General features: G+C 34.4%; 1 protein-coding gene across 1 annotated transcript in view; it reads right to left on the bottom strand.

The window, feature by feature from the left end:
* The window catches only part of SUPT3H (suppressor of Ty 3 homolog (S. cerevisiae)), a 520,947-nt gene that overhangs the window by 159,767 nt on the left and 340,368 nt on the right, over positions 1-20,812 (bottom strand). The window contains exons 4-6 of the mRNA XM_011960303.1: positions 16,235-16,321; positions 12,707-12,797; positions 3,536-3,675 (exon numbers count right to left, since the gene is read on the bottom strand). Coding sequence (XP_011815693.1) covers positions 3,536-3,675; positions 12,707-12,797; positions 16,235-16,321 — 318 coding nt within the window. The remainder of the gene's footprint in view (positions 1-3,535; positions 3,676-12,706; positions 12,798-16,234; positions 16,322-20,812) is intronic.

Raw genomic sequence — 20,812 nt, 5'->3', positions numbered from 1 at the left:
GTGATCCGCCCGTCTCGGCCTCCCAAAGTGCTGGGATTACAGGCTTGAGCCACTGCGCCCGGCCTGTAGTATATAATTCTATCTTCATTTCATAGTTCTATATATTCTAAGATTTTTAAGAGTTTCAGTTTTTAACTCAATCTTTTAAACTCTTCTGGTATTTGTGAATGTTTATCTTACTGCGATTAGCCTTTTTCTTTAATGTTAAGTCTTATCTAAGATATTTTTGGACTGTTAGCTTTAAAGGCATTTTATTTTCCTTTTCCTTATAATTAAAAGAAATCATGATAGGTACAAATGGGAATGGTAGAAAGACTTCAAAAACAGGAGAAGATGTTTTTCTACAGGCATCCACCTATCTCTTCTTCAATGAGTTTTCTAGTCCACTTGCCTCCAAAAACCATAACTCTGGGAGTCAAAATCCCCAGGAATCATAACCATGCTACACTTGGGCACAACTGAATGATACACCTGATTTCTCTTATTATTCAGCCTGTATAAGAAACTATGTTTTCAAATCTGTGGTTAGTTCCTTTCAGGTTAAGCAAATTCAGATGACCACCTGGCACCTTACTCAATTTAAAGCTGATTATCAACAAATTTTAAGCTGCCTTAAATGTTATGTGTATCACTCTGCTTTTCTCTAGATTACACTATTAAGCCTCTGATATGAAAACATGAGATACAAAGTCCCTAGGGATTTTCTGTACCCCAAACTATTTAAAAGCTCTCTCTCTGGTAAGCTCTAATCTTTGCTCTCTTGTTTACTTTTATCAATTTGAGGATTAGTCTGAAGGTAGAGTTCTCCCAACTTTTTAAGCATCCATTGTTTACATCTCTTTACAAACTTAGTGGCTTACAAGACTAGAGAGTTTACTTGATTAATGACAAACCTGAGCTTCTCAGGTTCCTCTATAAGCAGCAAAGCAGGTTCTTAGGCACAGCTCTTCTGGGGGTGACCACAGTTCCTCACTGACAAGAAAACTCAAAGCCATTTGAGACTTTGGTTGACACAGTCACAAATTATTTGATTAGATGAAAAAATTAGAATGAAAGTAACATTAGCTACACTTAGACACACCTGCCTTATTTTAGGATGGAGGTGGGTGGGGTTGGAGGGAAGCTATAGTTGTATGTATTTCCCTGCTTTTCTTTCTCAGTCCCTCAGATACACTAAAAGAACTCTGAGCACTATTTAATCTTTATTTGATCATTTAAAAGGATGTTCTGAGATCATGGATCTCTACTATAGGTATACCCAGAATCTGGTGCTAGAGAAAAATAAATGTGTAAAAGTTAGCTAACTGTCACGATGATGAACTAGTAAGACAAAATGGATGCAAAAATTCAGACTTTTTTTGTATTTCAAGTCACATAAATTAATAGTAATTAAGCAAATTATGGATGAAACTAAAGTCATGCACACATACATCAGCTGAAAACAATAGGAAAGGACTCAGACTGTTTTTTGTATATTTGCTCAATGTTTTGAGAAGAAGCTAGAGTTTTTATAGCTATAAAGAAGAAAGAAAACTAAAATGAAGCCTGTTGGTAGGTCCATACCATTTTCATACATTCTAGGGGAGAAGGTAGTAAACAAAGTTTCTGCAACCATAAGTGATGCTTAGAGGAAAATTAAGTCACTGAATGATGCAAGGACTGATTATTCTACTGAACTTTAAAAGCAAGAGATTGCAGTCTCTGAGTCCAAAGTGGTTTCATATGAACTGCCACAGCTGTGGTTTACTCTTGAAGCTATAACCTATCAAATTAGAAGCAGGCAAGGCCTATGCTCTTAACGGTTCCACTTTCTACTGTCCCAGTTAAGTTATGTCTACAAGCCCAGTGTATTTTTTTTCAGTTAAACTGTTATTTGGATGAGTAGAATATAAACGCTACTCTGTTATGTTGGCCAGAGAAGATTTTTGTTATGGTATAAAGCTTAACGAAGTTGCCAGTCTTATGTTTACTGTACATATGAAGACTTTCACTGTAACTATTTTTATCAACTTCTGGTATTATCCTGGTTACCAGTATGTAATACATAACTATAAAGAAGAAGTGTACAGGCTGCATAAGTACCCAAGCTTTTTCTACCCTGCATCTCCAGATATTTTATTGACTTTAGTACCCTGCTGACCCCCATTTCTCTAGGTCTACAGTAGCCTGCTATTACAGAGCAAAAAAATGTTCCATTTCTTCTCTTCTTGATTGTGGAATGCCCTTTTAGGAAACAGGTTTGGCTAGCCAAGATTTTCCCATCAAAATTGAAAAGTTACCTGCTCAATTTTACTAATGCTTTATGTATTATGTTTTATTCCTTAATGAACCTTTCTCAGTGGCCATTTTTATAATATAAAAATATTTAAAAAATAAAGCATAAACAATATTTTCTCTTTGTGTAATGCATCATAAGTGAAACCATGCCACTAAACAACCATATCCTGTTTGGGCAATGATGACATCAGAATATATTTATCATCTGCTTTGGACAACTTAGCATGTTTTTGGCCCAAGGCAAAGTTGAACTAAAACCATTTGCAGTTGTCCCAAACTAAGATAACCACACATTTCTAAAGTAATTGATACCTAAAAGAACACTGCCTTTAGATCACAGCTCATGATCTAAGCACGCTAATTCTTTAAAGGTTGTTGAAGTTTATAAAGCATGTATATCTACTGGACCTCCTCCAAAGTTTAACATAAAATAATTATATTTTCAGCATGCATAGAAATTATAATAAAGTTGGCACTTAGCACAATCTTTTATAATTCTGAAATTACTTCTCTTGCCCAACTCAAAGAGAAGGGGAAAATGGAGATTCCTTATATGTGAAAGTATGATAATAGCAATATGAACTGTGAAAATACTGTCTTGTAATTTGGAAGGCACTGAAATGAAATAAACCATTTTACTTTAATTTTTTCCTTTAGTGTTTAAAGAAATAATAATTTTATGTATAGATAGCTAAGGTAAATAGAAGACACATAATTTTCAAATTCATTGTTAAGACATATCCAGGGAATCCAAATAAATGTCACTAACTTTGTCTTGCAGTGATATAAAGCATGTAATTGCCCTGGTACTACCCTAGCTAGTAAGTCCAATCACAGTCTGCAACTATAGCCAGAAGAATAGCTCTTCACACTATATATGCCAACATAAAAGCAATAAGAATTAGTTTTGTTTACAAATAAAACTGGATGATTTGAAACAAAAAAGGTAAATATTTAATTACAAATGAGCTTAATAAAATAAAATCAGTAAATGTCAGATCCAGAGTAGGGAAACCTACTCATTTTTAAAAAAAGGAAATAAGGAAAGGAAAACAGAAGTCATTTCCCAAAGTTGATGCTGAAGGTAGATCTGACTCCCACTTCAGGGGTGATTATGATCCTCTGCACATTGCTACTGTCAGACATAAAACCACTGACTTAGAGATTTCAAACATTTAAAGAACATGAGATAGAACCAAATAGCATAGGCACTGCAGTGGTTGCTCTATTTCTGTAAAAAGGGAATAATGTACTATACCTCCATTCTTTCTTGTTTAACTTCATCAACTTCGTCATCTTCAAACATTGCTAAAAGTTCTCCTGTCTGGTCAATAGAGTTGAGGAAGTCCTGAGCAATTTTTTGTCTTTTGTTCGTATTATTGCTGCCACTCAATTTGTCTTCATGACGTCAAGGGAAAGAAAAAAAGAAATGTTCTCAATAGGTTTACATCAGCACTAACTATTACATGTATTAAATATAGTATACCAAATTCAGAATTGGGATTCTCTGAAAATAATCTTAAAAAAATTCTTGCATCCAAAATAAAAGTCATACAGAATTAAATCATTTATTCATGTCACAAATCAGACTGAGAGGACAGAACCAAATGACCAATTACCAAAATAAGTGTGAAAGGGCTAATTAAATCCCTTATAAAAAGCAGAGAGTGGTGTGCTCAGATTTGGAAAAAGAATAGTGCTCTACAGTATTTATAACAAACACCTCTGAAATGAAATGACAATACAAAAAATGATGAGTAAGTATATGCTAGGCAAATACAAGCTAAGAGAGCAGAACTGGTAACATTAACATTAGAAAATACAGTTCAAGACCAAAAACACTAAAGGAAACAGGGTGAAATAGTATCTAATAATAAAAGGAATTTTAAACAGCCATAAACTTTTATGTACCAAAATAATAGCAAAATGAATAACACAAAGGAAATCTTAATAAAAAGCACAATTACTGTGAGATATCTGAATATATTTTTCAAAATTTGACAACTTAAGGTTACAGAAGATTTAAAAAATATTTACCTCTAAGCACATTAACAACTATATACATATAAGAATCTATTATTCTCTTAGGTCCATAGATCATTTTTCTTCATTTTTATCATTTCTTTTAAATTTCTACATCAAAGAGTTTTATAAATAGCTATAAATTAAAATATATTAAAATGATACCACATATCATTTTTGCTTGATTACTCTTTCCCATTTCCTTCCCTTTTATATGATCAAACTCCAACTAAAGATCCTGTAACTCATATTACTACCACCCAATATGTATTCTCCATGCTCATATATCCATAAAAATACATTCATTTATAGAGCTGTTTTATTCATTTATGCTTTTTAGAAAAGGGTTCTTATGATATTCCTTCTATTTCTTTCTTGTCTCGCACTTCATGTTTCTTTGTCAATTATGGAGAAAAATTCCTCCAAGTCAACGGTAGAGCCCTGATTCTTTAATGGTGTGTAATAATTGACAGTATGTATGCACCATAGCTTTCCAGCCAATCCCCTATTGACGAGCATAAACTTTGTTTCAGGTTTTTGCTACCCCGGGGAAATGCTGTAATAAACATCCCATCCATATGGCATTCTGTATGGTTGGCTTAATGTTTATGGCATAGACTCACAAGGATAGAACTACTGAGTTAAAAGGTACAAACATTTTAATGGAGGTTAAGAGATTGTTTACCAGTGCATTAACCCTTCAAGTTTCCAAGAGTAATGAGGAATGTTTTTCCTTTCCATGAGAAAAGTCTAATAAATGTAAAGTGATATGTCATTGTGATTAAAATATTTTTTTCCCTAATGAATCTAAACATTTTTTTCCCATGTTTGCCAGCTATCTGAATAAGTCTTTCTGTTAATTGTCTATTTTTATCCTTTGCCCATTTTCAACTGGGTTGTCTTTTCCTTAACAATTTAAAGGGCTCTTTTATATTACCCCTTTGTTATCTAAGTTAAAAACGTTTATCCTAGTCTTTCATTTGCCTATGAATTTTAAAGCATCTTTTGCCATTGAAAAATTTAAAATTTGCCAGGCGTAGTGGCTAATGCCTGTAATCCCAGCACTTTGGGAGGCTGAGGCAGGCAGATCACCTGAGGTCAGGAGTTTGAGACCAGCCTGACCAACATGGAGAAACCCCGTCTCTACTAAAAATACAAAATTAGCCGGGCGTGGTGGCGCATGCCTGTAATCCCAGCTACTCAGGAGGCTGAGGCAGGAGAATTGCTTGAACCCAGGAGACGGAGGCAGCAGTGAGCCGAGATCACTCCATTGCACTCCAGCCTGGGCAACAAAAGCAAAACTCCATCTCAAAAAAAAAAAAAAAAAAATTAAATTTCTATATTGTCAAATAAGTTCATCTTTTTTTTAAAATAACTTTTGTTTGAGATGACTTCTCTCCACTCACACAGATGGAATGGATCCTATCAGATATCTATTCTTATTTAAATCTGTAAAGGTTCACTTTGTGGCCAATTTTACAATTAAGTTTTGTAAATGTTCTGTAGATATACTGAAAAAAATTCATAGACATTCTATTCCAGATAAATACAGGTCTAAGCATATCTTGCTATTTCGCTGATTTACTATTTAGTGCTTATGGGTCTATTATGTTAAAAATTGCGTCTTCTATAATTATTCCTCTTTATCCTGTTTTATTATTATTCCCCTTTATCCTTCTATAAAATATTCCTCTTTACCCTGTTTGGGCTTTTAATGTTAAATTATAGCTTGCATGATGCTAATATTGCCACTTCTGCTTTCTTTTCATTTGTGTATACATTTATCTACCATTTATTTGTTCATCCCATTATTTATAATCTTTCTTTATCTTCAAGTTTTATTTTTGTGGTTGTTTATAATCTGTCTTAATGTAAGAATTTAATCCATTTCATAATTAGTGCAATGACCAATATATTTCTTTTTATTATTTTCTCTTGCTTTATGTTTGGTATTTATTTCATATTCTTGTTTTTTCCTTTTCTTCATTTTTAATGATTTGGCCATGTTGACAGTCCCTCCATATCTTCTCATTGTTAATTTGAAATTGCAATATACTTTTCTATTCTGTTAATGTTTACCATCCCTTTTTCCATTTTCTTTAATGTTTACCTCGCTCTTTTCTGGTTGGACACATTGCTTGAACATATTTTAAATGATAGTTTCCATTATTATTTAAAACAAGGTATCAATTATACGCCTACCAAGAGGTAACATTTTCCCAACAAATCAACTTTTTCTTCTAGTATTTCCCCCTTTCCAGTATCAAGAGACCTTCAGAACACTTCCATTTTCCCTATCTCAAGTGATCCATCTGCTTCAGCCTCCTAAAGTGCTGGGATTACTTATAGGCATGATTTTTAAGTATCTTTTTCAGTGTCTATTGTTCATTAGTCAATCTTCTTTGTAGAAATGTCTATTCAGACCCTTTGCCCATTTTTAAATTGGGCCACCTGTCTTTTTATTGTTAAGTTGTACCTATTCTAGATATATTCTATACAAAAGTACCCTATCAGATATATAAGAAAAATTTTCTCCTATTCTGTGGTTTGTCTTTTCACTTTCTTGATGTTGCTCTTTGAAACATAAAAGTTTTAAAATTGATCAGTTAATTTATTGGTCATTGTTTTGACTCTGAAATAATTGATCAAGTCCAATTTTTCTATTTTTTTTCTTTTGCTGTTTGTGCTTTTGATGTCATATATTCAGAATGCTTTGCCTCATCCAAAGTCATCAACATTTATTCCTGTATTTCTTTTTAAGAATTTTATAGTTTGAGCCCTTATATTTAGGTCTATGATCCATATTGGGTTAACTTTGTGTACTGTGTTGTTGTAGGTGTCCAAATTCTTTCTTTTGTATATGGATATCCAGTTGCTCCAGCAGTATTTGTCAAAATGGGTATGTTTTCCCTATCAAATTCTCTTGAAATCCTTGTCAATATCGATTGACCCTAAATGCTTATTACTGAACTCTCATTCCACTCCATTTCATTGACAAATATGTCTACCGTTATGCCAGTACTGCTCTATTGTAATTATTGTAGCCTTATGGTAAGTTTTGAAATCAGTAAGCATGAGTCCTCTGACTTTATTCTTTGTTAAGATTGTTCTAGGTATTCTAGTTCCCTCATGACCTAGATGAGTCATTTCCATGTCAGCATCTGGCATTTCTATATGATTGGTAGAATCAGTGTAGTCATGATTCATACAATCAGTGTATTCATTTCTACAAAAAAGCAGATGAAATCTGTAGGCCATGTTGGAGAGTATTAACACTTTAATAATATTCAATGTTCCAATCCATGAACATAGGATGTCTTTCCATTACCATCTAGGCCTTATTTCAACAATATTTTGTAGTTTTCAGTACATAAATCTTGCAAGCCTTTAGTAATTTTATTCCAAAATGTTTTATTCTTTTTGATGCTATTGTAAATGGCATTGTTTTCTTAATTTCATTTTTGAGCTGTTCACTGCTGATATATTAAAATATGCTTGATTTTTGCATATTTCTCTTCTATCCAGCAAACATATCCAACCAGTTTATTAGTTGTAATAGTTTTTACTGATTTCTTAGAATTTTCTATACACAAAATTATGTCATCTGTAAACAGAGATAGTTTTACTTCTTTTTTTCTAATCTGGATGCCCTTCACTTCTCTTTCTGACTAAACACCGGGCTAAAACCTTCAGTACAATATTGCATGTAAGTGGCATGAATGGACATCTTTGTCTTGTTCCTGATCTTGTAAGAGAAAGCATACAGTCTTTTACCATTAAGTATGATGTTAGGTGTGGGTTTTCCATATATGTCTGTCTTAGCTTAGGCTGCTACAACAAATACATCATAAACTGGGAGGCTTAAACAACAAACATTTATTTCTCACAGTTCTAGAGGTTGGGAAGTCTAAGATCAAGGTGCCAGTAGATTTAGTGTCTGGTGAAGGCCTGCTTCATGACTTACAGATCACCATGACCTTGTTGTGTCCACATATGGCAGACAGCAGAAACAGAGGAAAAAACCTTTCTTGTGTTGCTTCTCAGAAGTGCCCTAATCATAAAGGTTCCATCCTTATGACCTAATTATTAATACTTCCCACAACTCTCACCTCCAAATACTACCACACTGGGAATTAGGCTTCAACATATATATTTAGAGGGTGAGGAGGGACACAAACATTTAGTCCATGCAATCATCTTTATCAAGTTAAAGAGGTTTCCTCTTCTTCCTGGTTTGTTGAATGTTCCTTTCATTAAAAACTTTTGGAATTTTGGGAGCTTGCAGTGAGCCGAGATCGTGCCACTGGAATTTTGTTAAATGCTTTTCCTACATTTATTGAGGTGATCATGTGATTTTTCTCCTTTATTCAGTTAATTCGACGCATTACATGAATTGTTTTCTACGTTTAAAACAACCTATATCCCTGTGATAAATCCCATTTGGTCACGGTTTTAATCCTTTCTACATTTGCTAAATTCAGTTTAATGGCATTCTGTTGAGGATTTTTGCATCTTTATTTAAAAAGATACCAATCTGTGGTTTTTTCTTTTTTCTTGTGATATCTTTGTCTGGTTTTCTTATCAGGCTCAATCTTTATTATCTTTATAGAATTAGTTGGGAAATTATTGGTATTCTTCTTTAAACATTTGGTGGATTTCAACAGTGAAATAATCTGTGACTGAGCTTTTCTTTGCAGAAATGTTTAAGCTACCAATTTAACCTTTGGCTATTGTCCTGTTCAGATTTTCCATTCCTTCTTGACTCAGTTTCAGTGGTTTGAGTCTTTATAGTAGACCAACTATATACTTATATAGTTTGTTATACTAACCATTTTATTTGCCACTTCTGATTCTTTTCATTTCTTTCTATAACTTGAGGTGCCATTTCCTTATCCCAGTACAGCATTATTACCACTTACATCATTTGTGTTGTTACTGTCAAATATATTATATTTCCAAATGTTACAGACCCAACATCACAATTTTTACATATATATTGTTTTATACAGTTGCTTTACAAATCAGTTTTAAAAAGGAAAGGAAATATACAATTATACTATCTCTTATATTTATGTACTTAATTATCTTTATAAATGTGTGGATTCAAATTATTTGGTGCAGCTTGCTTTAAGCCTTAAAAACTTGTCTTATATGGGTCTGACAGCAAGAAATTTGCCTGGTTTTTGTTTATCTGGGAATGTATTTTGCATTCATTTTTGAAGATAGTTTTGCTGGATATAAGTTTCTTGGTGGACAGTTTTTTTTTTCTTTCAGCACTTTGAATATATCATCCCACTGCCTTCTGATTGCTATTGTTGATTAGAAGTCAGCTATCAATATTGTCAGGGTCCCCTTGTATATGCTTTTCTCTTGTGACTTTCATGATTTTTTGTCTGTTTTTGTCTTCCTACATTTTTGGTAAAAGTGTCTTAGTGTAGATTACTTTATGTTTATCTTAATTGGAGCTTGTTCATATGCTTCAATTAGTAGACTGGTAGTTGTCATCAAATTTGGGATGCTTTCAGTCATTATTTCTTTGAATATTTTTCTACTCCTTTTTCTCTCATCTTCTGACACTCTCATTATGTGTATTTTGACACATTTAATGATACCCTACATTTCCCTGAAGCTGTTAATTTTTCTTTATTATTTTTTCACTTTTTCTTCAGATTGTATACTCTTTAATGATGTCTTTAAGTTCAGATTCTTTCTTCTGCCAGCTGAAAACGACTATTGAGCCCTTCTGAATTTTTTCATTTCACTAATTGTATTCTTGAACTCCATAATTTCTATTTTTTAAAATAAATTGTTTTTATTGATATTCTTCACTTTGTGAAACACTATTATCAGATCTTCCTTTTTAAAAATTTTCTTTCCTTTAGTTATTTGAACACATTTATAATAGCTGCTTTGATGTTTTTGTCTGCTAAGTCCAACATCTGGGACCCCAAAAGGCAGTTTCTATTGTCTACTTTTTTTTTGTCTCCTTTTTATGGATAACACTTATCTATTACTTGGCATATCTAGTATTTTGCTGTTATTGTTGAAAATGGACACGAGATAATATAGTGTAGCAAATCTAGATAATTCCCTCCCCTTCCTGGGGCTTGTCATTATTTATTTCATGACTTGACTGAACTAGTACAATGAAATCTCTTCCCTTGCAGTATGCAGCCTCTGATGTTCTTCAGAGGGTGCAGCCTTGAGTATGCAAACAATCTCCTCCATAACTACAGATGACTGTAGTTTTAGTCAGGGTGTCTCTGGTTGCTACCTTCCCTGATCTCCCCATTAAGTTTCTGGCTGCTCTGGCTCTACTGATATCACATACAGCTGTTAGCCACCACTAATTGCCAGCTGTTTGCTCCACTGTTTCTGATAATACTCTTGGGCATAAATTGCTCCAGAGACTGATTGATCTAAATAATATTGGGCCCCTTTGAAATGTTGTCAGTCTTTAAGTTTTGCTCTGACTGCAGGAGGTCTCTTTTTAACATCTCTTTCCCTTGTTTTCTTTGTTTAACATCTAGGTGACCCACTGTTTTGCTTTTTGCTACCAGTATCATGGAGCTACCAGTCCCCTCTTAATCACTCATCACCAAGATCTTCATTGTTGTTGTTGCTGTTGTTGTTTTTACAATGAAGTTAGGTATGAACTTCTACATACTCTGTTCCAAGCAGTGAGGTGGAAGAGCTGCAGAGCTTTCTGCTCCTAAGGTCTGAGTTGAACCTCTGTACCATGGTACTGAAGCTGAAGGTGGACCTGAAATTAGCTTCTCCTGGAAAGGCTTCCCTGTATCTGAGAATGGGGATCTGGAAAGGGAAGCAACCCCTAGGTCTTCTAGGCTTGTCTATTCTGGTATGTAGCTTTGCTCCCTATGAGAGGTAGGGTGGTGGCAATCAGAGCCCAGTATTCTCAGCCCACCATGTATGAGGTAGAGCTTTTACCCTATGAGTTGAGGTTAAGAGTGAAAAGGGAGCCCCAGTCACCTTAGCTGTGCCTGCCTAGAAAAAAGCTTTTGCAACATGGGGCTGGGGGAGATAAGAGATGCCTACCTCTTGCCCCTTCTGGGGTAAAACTGTTGCCCTAGAATAACTGGAGGGGCCAGCTACACTCACTCAGAATAGAGCTTCTGTCACACTGAGTTAAGTAAGGTGGCAGAATGCTGGAGAGTGATCATGTGAGCAGGTCATGGTTTAAATGAAAGGCTCTCATACTGTTCTTAACAAGATTTAGTTGATCTTGAATATGTGTTGCCCTGCTTGCTGTATGTGCTTAGGACAATTTCTAGAGACTTTAAATGATTATTTCAAAAAAATTTTACCAGTTAAATGTGTTTCACTGGGGAGAGACTCTGCCATGCTCCTTACATAGCCATTTCAGAAGTCCCACCTCAAGATTAGATGTGTTCTACCTGAATATTTTATTTTATTTATTTATTTATTTATTTTTGAGACGGAGTCTCGCTCTGTCGCCCAGGTTGGAGTGCAGCGGCGCGATCTCGGCTCACTGTAAGCTCTGCCTCCCGGGTTCATGCCATTCTCCTGCCTCAGCCTCCCAAGTAGCGGGGACTGCAGGTGTCTGCCACCACGCCCGGCTAATTTTTTGTATTTTCAGTAGAGATAGGTTTCACCACGTTAGCCAGGATGGTCTCGATCTCCTGACCTCGTGATCCGCCCGCCTTGGCCTCCAAAAGTGCTGAGATTACACATGTGGGCCACCGCACCCGGCCTGAATATTTTATCTTATAATTTCTATCAACTGTTTTTTTAAAGTTTTAGTGTGCTTTTTATAAGACACACAAAATTAGAACATACAAATGAAGATAAGGAGGGAAGATTTAAAATGAATGAGAGGACATCAAACTAATATGATGGTTTAGCAAAACTGAGTATTACTCTGACCACCCTGAGCTTTGTGGTATCTGAAGCATGGTGTTAACTGCTATCATTTATTCAGTGGCAAGTGCTTTCACATGTTATGCTAAACTCTCCTAAGCACTCCACATGTTACACATGTTATATGATTTCCCTCCATATAAATGAGGAAACTGATCCTTCACGGTCACACACAGAAAGCAGAGAACTGGTATTGATTGGAATTCAGGTCGGTTTTACTCTAAGTCTGTATTCACTAAGCGCTCCATAAAAAGAAACATTTCAATTCATCTGCAGAACTATTTTTCAAGAATTAGATTCTATAAGAAGTGTAGTAATATTAAATAGGTAACACGGTATAATACATTTTATCAGAAATATATACTTTTGCAAGGGCATTCCACTTGATTTGCTGACAGGAAACAAAATTAACTTGTTCTTGAGAATAGCTACATTGGAATTGCATAAATGTGTTACCACCACACGTGTCATAAGCTAAAGTTTTAGTTTTGTGTTTTGATTTGGTTACCTTCGAGAAGATCATCCTCATCAATGCCTTTGACAATCTTTGATTTGTAGTCTCGGATAAACATGTATTTTAGCAATCTTCTAAGTTTTTTCTATTAAAAATATAAAATAAATAAGAAAACCTATACATATATTCATTTTACTGATTAAAGACTACTATAACAAAATTTAATAAACTTGTACCTCATGATATCAGAGAAAATAAAGTAATCCTTAGCATACTGCTATGACATAAAAAGGTAGTCATCAAACACAAAGGCTAAAATACAAGTCTTTTCAAAAGCATTTTTCATTTACAAATATCTGGATGTTCCAGAATCACAATAGTCACACACTGCTTAATGATGGGGATCAAGAAATGCATCCTCATGAGACTTCATCATTTTGTGAACATCACAGAATACACTTACACAAACCTAGATGGAAGAGTCTAATGTACACCTAGGCTACATGGTGCAGCCTACTGTTCATGGGCTACAAACCCGTATGCAAGGGTAAGAAAACGGTATTTGTATATCTAAACATATCTAAATATAGAAAAATTAGTTAAAATACCATGTAAATGACAAAAAGCAATACATTTGTAGAGTGCATATACCATGAATGAAGCTTGTAGGATCTGAAGTTGCTCTGGTTGAGTCCATGAATGAGTGGCAAGTGAATTTGAGGGCCTAGGACATTACTGCATGCTATTGAAGACTTTATTTTTAAAAAAGGCTGTACAATTAGGCTACACTATATTTAAAATTTTTCTTTCTTCAATAATAAATGTGCCTTAGCTTACTTACTGTAACTATTTTACTTTATAGACTTAATTTAAAAAATTTGACTCTTATAGTAATACTTAGCTTAAAACACAAACACCTTCTACAATTGTACAAAAACGTTTTTCCTTTATATCCTTATTCTATAAACTTTTTTCTACTTTTAAATTTCTTTTAGCTTTTTAAACTTCTTTGTTAAAAACTAAGATGTGTGTGTACACACACACACACACACATATACACACTAGCCTAGGCCTACACAGGGTCAGGATTGTCAATATCACTGTCTTCTACCTCCACATCTTGTCCCACTGGAAGGTCTTCAAGAGCAGTAGCATGCATGGAACTGTCAGTTCCCTTGATAACTGCTTTTTTATTGGAATATCTCATGAAGGAACAACCTCAGGTGGTTTACAGTTAAGTGATTTTGCAAGTAGTATGCTCTAAAATAATGATGAAGAGTATTATAAATACATAAACAAGTAACAGTCATTTATTACCTTTATCAAGTATTATGTACTATACATAATTTTATGTGCTAGGCTTTTATACCATCAGCAGTGCAGCAAGTATACACCAGCACCACCACAAAGTTGAGTCATGCATTGCACTACAATGTTATTATGATACCTATGACATCACTAGATAATTGGAATTGTTCAGCTCCATTATAATTTTATGGGACTACTGCTATATTTGCAGTACCTTGTTGAAAAAAAAGTTCATCATGTGGTACCTGACTGTAATTGCTTTTTTTTTTTTGAGACGGAGTCTTGCTCTGCCGCCCAGGCTGGAGTGTGCAGTGGCGCCATCTCGGCTCACTGCAAGCTCGGCCTCCCGGGTTCACGCCATTCTCCTGCCTCACCCTCCTGAGTAGCTGGGACTACAGGCACCCGCCACCACACCCGGCTAATATTTTGTATTTTTTTTTTAGTAGAGACAAGGTTTCACCATGTTAGCCAGGATGGTGTCAATCTCCTGACCTCATGATCTGCCCACGTCGGCCTCCCAAACTGCTGGGATTACAGGCGTGAGCCACCAAACCCGACCTGCTTTTTAAAATCTTATAAAAAGTTTTAGGCTGTGTGTGGTGGCTCACACCTGAATTTCAGCACTTTGGGAGGCTGAGGCAGGTAAATCATGAGGTCAGGAGATGCAGACCATCTTGGCCAACTTGGTGAAACCCTGTCTCTACTAAAAATACAAAAATTAGCTGCACAGTGGCATGCGCCTGTAGCCCCAGCTACTTGGGAGGCTGAGGCAGGAGAAACTCTTGAATCTGAGAGGCGGAGGTTGCAGTGAGCTGAGATGGTTCCACGGCACTCTAGCCTGGTGACAGAGCAAGACTCCGTCTCAAAAAATAAATAAATAAATAAAATAAATGAAGTTCTAATTTTTTTTAAGACTGTATTATCAGTCTTCATACCAAGCTGACTGTACTTATGCTATAGAATTTGGTATATACTCAAGATGAAATTTTATTTTAAAAAATTAACTTATAAATACCTAGACAGTGAGTGTATAAAAGCTGCTTTAAGAGTCAATAAATTCCTTTTTACTTTTTTTTTTATTCTCTGAGAATCTTATCTTTTTGTTAGAAGATTTGGTTTATGTATTATATTTATGGAAAACAATCTGTAAACCCGAAAAACGTAGTTTTATGAAATTCAAAGCTGATGAATGATAGGTGTTAATGGTGGCCTTTTTTAGATTTAGTAGACCATAATACTGCTTAATTTTAAAAGTAACTGATAATCCTTTGTAGCTTGTTGTATGCTTACACTTAGAATGTATTATCACTCATTCCTGACCTTCAGGTTCAAGATTTCTATTAATAGCTGAAAAATACTGCATTTTACAAAGTTCTTTACATGCACATCATTTGATATCTTCAATACTTTCTTTGCATCTGGTGCCTTGTACCTAAGACTGCCTCACCCTAGGCAGAAACTTTCACTTCAAAAAATCCTACAGTCTCTCCATCTAATCATACAACCCTGACATTTCATGAGTCTTAAAATGCTTCTTCAACTAAATCATAAAGATACCCTATACCAAATCATAATTTTCTTAATAGTGAAGATTTTCCATTTTTTAATATTCTTCATATCATGTAAGAGTTGATTAACTGAAACGTAAAATATTAGAGAATATTTTTGACTGCCTACTCATGAAAAATAATTATGACAAAATTAGATACACAAATATCAGCTTAAATATTTTAATAGCAGATTTCAAAGAGTAAGAAAGGTAGATCTTTGTTCAAAAACAGAAATTATGGTATATATTTATCCCATTGAAAATCTTAATTAATTTGCTTTTTTCAGTAACATAGAGCTACAGACTAAACTTTGTATTTCAGGCTTAAAAATTTACTCTAGGAAAGTCTATAATCCTGGTAATGTTAATCTGTAAGAAGAGGAGAAAAATAAATATGCCATTCAGTTATATCCCACTTATGACAACAGAACATAGAGTCAATATTTAGTGAGTGTCATGTAGCAATGAAAGTGTCTATACAGACACATAAGGATAAGTGAGGTTTTGCTGTTAGCACAGTTTTCATATAAGTACTTTTGTCCACATAATTAATATCAATTCTTTTGTAAACTCATTTTGTTGTGCAAACTATGAAGACTAAAACATCAGTTCAATAGTTATTATTTTAATTTGAAAGCTATATAACAAGGATATATAGTTTCCACATACAAGTTCAATTAAACACAACATCTGGATTTTAATACAATAAAATTATGTTATATTACCTTATCTTTGCGCATCAAAAACAGAAGATCTTCAGGAGTGATTACCCTTGCTCCCCGCAGTTGAGAAACTTCAGCGGCTTGCTGTAACTAACAATAATGAAAATTCAGAAATTTTTCTCAGTAATATAAATTATACATAGTACAGTCATGATGTACCTAGAGAGATAAATATACTGAGTTAAAAACCTTTGGGAATAATCTAGCAATCACATTACTGCTTTTAAGAGCAAAATGTCTTATGTTTTTAAGATATAAAACATGCAATTAAATTATGAGCCCACCTGTAACCAATACAATAAACAGAAATCTTTTCTTTCATGCAAGAGAAAAATCATACACAGCTTCCAGAAATGCATTAATGCACCTGAAAATAATTTCATGAAATTTTATCCTTCATACTCATGTGAGCAATGGTTTCACTCAGTATCACTAGTTGAATAAGTATATTATTAATCTGAGCTCCCATGCTGCTCTGATTTGAAATAGGCCCATTCAGAACTTTAAAAGATCAACAAAAACAGTAGCTGTTTCTAATATCCAAAGGAAAAAAAATACGTTTAGTTTTGGCAAGTCTTCAGTGGGTAAAGGATTCAGTCCATAAATCATAATACTGGACTGCATTAATTTCTTTCCATACTAATCACATGCACACAAAAAGTTAACTGTATCTGGAATGTACAACACAAAACATTACTGCATGAAAAGTTAGATTCCCCCTGAAATGTTCATCTGGCCCCTTATATCTACAAAGTCAAGAATTTTCAGGAATTCATAACTCCTAGAAACATAATCTTACTTAAAAATGACCTGGAAAATAAAAGAATGTGAAAAATGATAGTTCTATTTTTTGGCACAGGCAAACTCAATTTCTTATTTTGATTAGTTGGAAGTAACATAAAATATGCCCATCTGAAAAAAATAAAGATGCTACAGAAAATACTATAAAAATGTGTCTGTAACTTCTTCCAAATTTGATCAAATCATACTGATTGCACCAAACCAAGTCTATACAATATGAAATATTATAAAAATATTTACATATAAAAGCTGTTCCTGAATGCATACTTCTCTTAAAGGATAAACCTAACACATATTCTTGAGAACTAATCTTTAAAAATGGACACACTGTTATCTCAACAAATATATGAAATCAAATAGCACATTTGTGCTAAAGAAATTCTGCTTGAATGTTTAATCCATTTTGCTAAGTAAGCTTCAAACCTTCTCTAAATACACAGACTACAAAATAGACTATAAACTTGCTATGTGTCAGCTTTACCACTGAGTTTCCTGGATACTGTGGTTGGTATATAAACACAATCCTATCTAAATATAGAAATTTAAATTTAACTGTGAACCATTTAAAAAGAAATGTTGGGCGGGGGAAGGTTTTTAAAAAGATGATGTTATCTACTCAGAAACTAACAGTTTTCAGCAAGCATGAACATATTTTTCCTAAAAATTAGAAGTGTGAGGGAAATATATGTACACATGCTTTTCAAATAAAAACATTTCTATCACAGTCTAAAATACAGGTAATCAGTGTTGAGAAGAATATGGGCTATATATACATTTGTCTGGAAGCATACATAGTACATTTATTTTCTTAAATGAAGAATGCTGATCATTTGAAATCTGAAAAACACTATACAGACATATGTAATTTTACACACATTAAGAAAGGATCAGGAGAAATAGGTATCCCTAAATAGTTTTCCCAATTAATCAGCAGTTTATGCACACTACATATAAATAATCTCTATTCATAATATTCTTCAAAGTATCAGTTTACAAACATATTAACCAGGATAAGTATGAAAATAGAAAATAAAGACACAGAAGAGTTTGACATTTGGAATCACTGTTTTTTTTTTCAGAACCAATACATGACCACTGTAAGGATCTGGAATTTATATCATGGTTGTGCTGTCATATGTAGCAGGAAAAATTTATCTTTGTTTTTTATTTACCTGATTTTCTAATTTATCTCAACCAACATAATATCCTTACTAGGACTAGCATTGCTACCACTCCCTAGTCTACCTTGGACCTCTGCCTAGTTAGTATGTCTCTGGAACTGAAAGTATCACTATGTTACCTTACCAAGGCCTGCCTATCCTGGATGTGTCCCAAATCCCAAAATTACCTCTCCCAAACTTTGACCTCCTCTTCTCTACCAAGTGAAGATGGCAATCTCATTAGCTAATTAAAATAACTCATACAAAAGTCATCTACTATCCCCATACCAAAATACTCAAGTCCTGCACTCAGTCTTATGGAACCTGTGTATCCGAAAATTCAGCCCTCCTTATAGAGGAGTGTCACATCTCAGGAATACTATTTTCCATCCATGTTTGGTTGAAAAAAATCTGCATGTAAGTGGGCCCATGCAGTTCAAGTTCAAGTTGGTCAAGGGTCAACTGTGTTACTATGCATTGGTTTACTTCTCCTGAAGATTTTTGCCTACTACCAGAAACACTAAAGAAAGTTTTCTTTAACAATACAAACTTTAAAAACAGGTGAGCATTAAAAAGTGGGTAAAGGACAAGAACAGATACTTTTCCAAAGACGACATAGATGTGGCCAACAAGCATATGAAAAAAAGCTCAGTAACACTGATCATTAGAGAAATGCAAATCAAAAGCACAATGAGATACCATCTTACAGCAGTCAGAATGGCTATTACTAAAAAGTCAAAAAAATAACAGATGCTGGCAAGGTTGTGGAGAAAAGGGAACACTTATACACTGTTAATGGGAGTGTAAATTACTTCAACCATTATGGAAAGCAGTATGGCGATTCCTCAGAGCTAAAAGTAGAACTACCATTGGACCCAGCAATCCCATTACTGGGTATATACCCCAGGGATTATAAATCATCCTACCATAAAGACACATGGACACAAATGTTCACTGCAGTACTATTCACAATAGCAAAGACATGGAATCAACTTAAATGCCCATCAATGACAGACGAGAGAAGATGTGGTACATATACATCATGGAATATTATGCAACCGTAAAAAAGAATGAGATCATGTCTTTTCTGGGAACATGGATGGAGTTGGAGGGTAACTAATGTGGAAACAGAAAACCAAATACTACATGTTCTCACTTATAAGTGGGAGCTAAATGAAGAGAACTTATGAACACAAAAAAGGAAACAGACATTGGGGCCTACTTGAGGGTGGAAGGTGGGAGAAAAGAGAGGAGCAGAAAAGAAAACTCTTGGGTAGTGGGCTTAATTTCTGGGTGATGAAATAATCTGTGTAACAAACCCCCGTGACATGAATCTACCTAGGTAACAAACCTTCACACATATCCCTGAACCTAAAATAAAAGTTAAAAACAAAACAAAACAAAAAACAGGTGAGCAACTGGGCAGTCCAATTCCACAGGTGCATTTAATGTGAAAACAACAGTAGAACTGGGAAACCAATATTACAAATGTTCCTCAAACCTTCAGTATTAACAGCAGTTCAGTTATAGCATTTCTTTTTTTCTGATTAATATTACTTCTATTTGTCAAAGTAAACAAAATACAATATTAACTTGTAACAACTTTGTTAGTAAAACATTCTCTAAAATATGAAAACTCAAGTTTACATTTTAAGTGTAATAGTTTATTAGGAGGTTGAGAATTAAAAGGTACACTATTACATGTCACCTCAAATGTCACATCTTTGACCCTATAAATAAATATGTTCTCAATTTCACATTGCTATCCATGACATTCATTTTTTTTCTCACTGCATTATATTTTCACCAATTTCTGTTTATTTTGTTGTTTCTTTTCATCTTCTCAGGGTCTTGAATGTGCTAGTTCCACCATATTTGTTATACTATAATCTCCCTTAAATGTAATGTCTGGATTCTTGCTCTGAGATTTATGATAATTCCCTATTATCTAAATTCAATGTGGTCTTTAAAGCTTGAATGATGCACATATTTTCCCTGCCTTTCCACTAATTATATTTCTTGCTTCTCTCTCATATAATTCTACATTTAGGCTCCAATAATTTTGGCTCTTTTTCACCTTTCTGTACTTGTGATGGTTAATGTGTGTCAGTTTCACTGGACCACGGGGTACCTAGACATCTGGTCAAGCATTATTCTGAGAGTGACTATGAGGGTGTTTCTGGACAAGATTAACATTTCAGTCAGTAGACTGAGTAGCAGACTGTCCTCCTTAATGTGGGTGGGCCCCATCCAATCAGTTGAAGACATGGATAGAACAGAAAAGGCTGAGTAAGAGGAAACAACTTCTGTCTGAATGCATACCTGGGACACTGGGCCGTTTCTGGCCTTTGGTCTCAGACTGAAACATCAGTTTTTCTTGTGTTCTGAGGCTGCTGGCTTTCATACTGGAAATACACATCTACACATTGGCTTTCCTGGGTCTCCAGCTTGCCAAACGAAGATTTTGGGAATCCTCAGACTTCATAACTGCATAATTATAATTTATTATCCTTATAATAATACATAAATCTCTCTCACACACACAGGCATGCACACTCACACATACTGTTGAACTCTAATATAGTACTATATTCAAATTATGAGAAAATCTTGATTCTTT

Source organism: Colobus angolensis, unplaced genomic scaffold (assembly GCF_000951035.1).
Source record: "Colobus angolensis palliatus isolate OR3802 unplaced genomic scaffold, Cang.pa_1.0 Scaffold51, whole genome shotgun sequence".
NCBI classification, from domain to species: domain Eukaryota; kingdom Metazoa; phylum Chordata; class Mammalia; order Primates; family Cercopithecidae; genus Colobus; species Colobus angolensis.
This window is presented reverse-complemented; position numbering and strand designations above follow the sequence as displayed.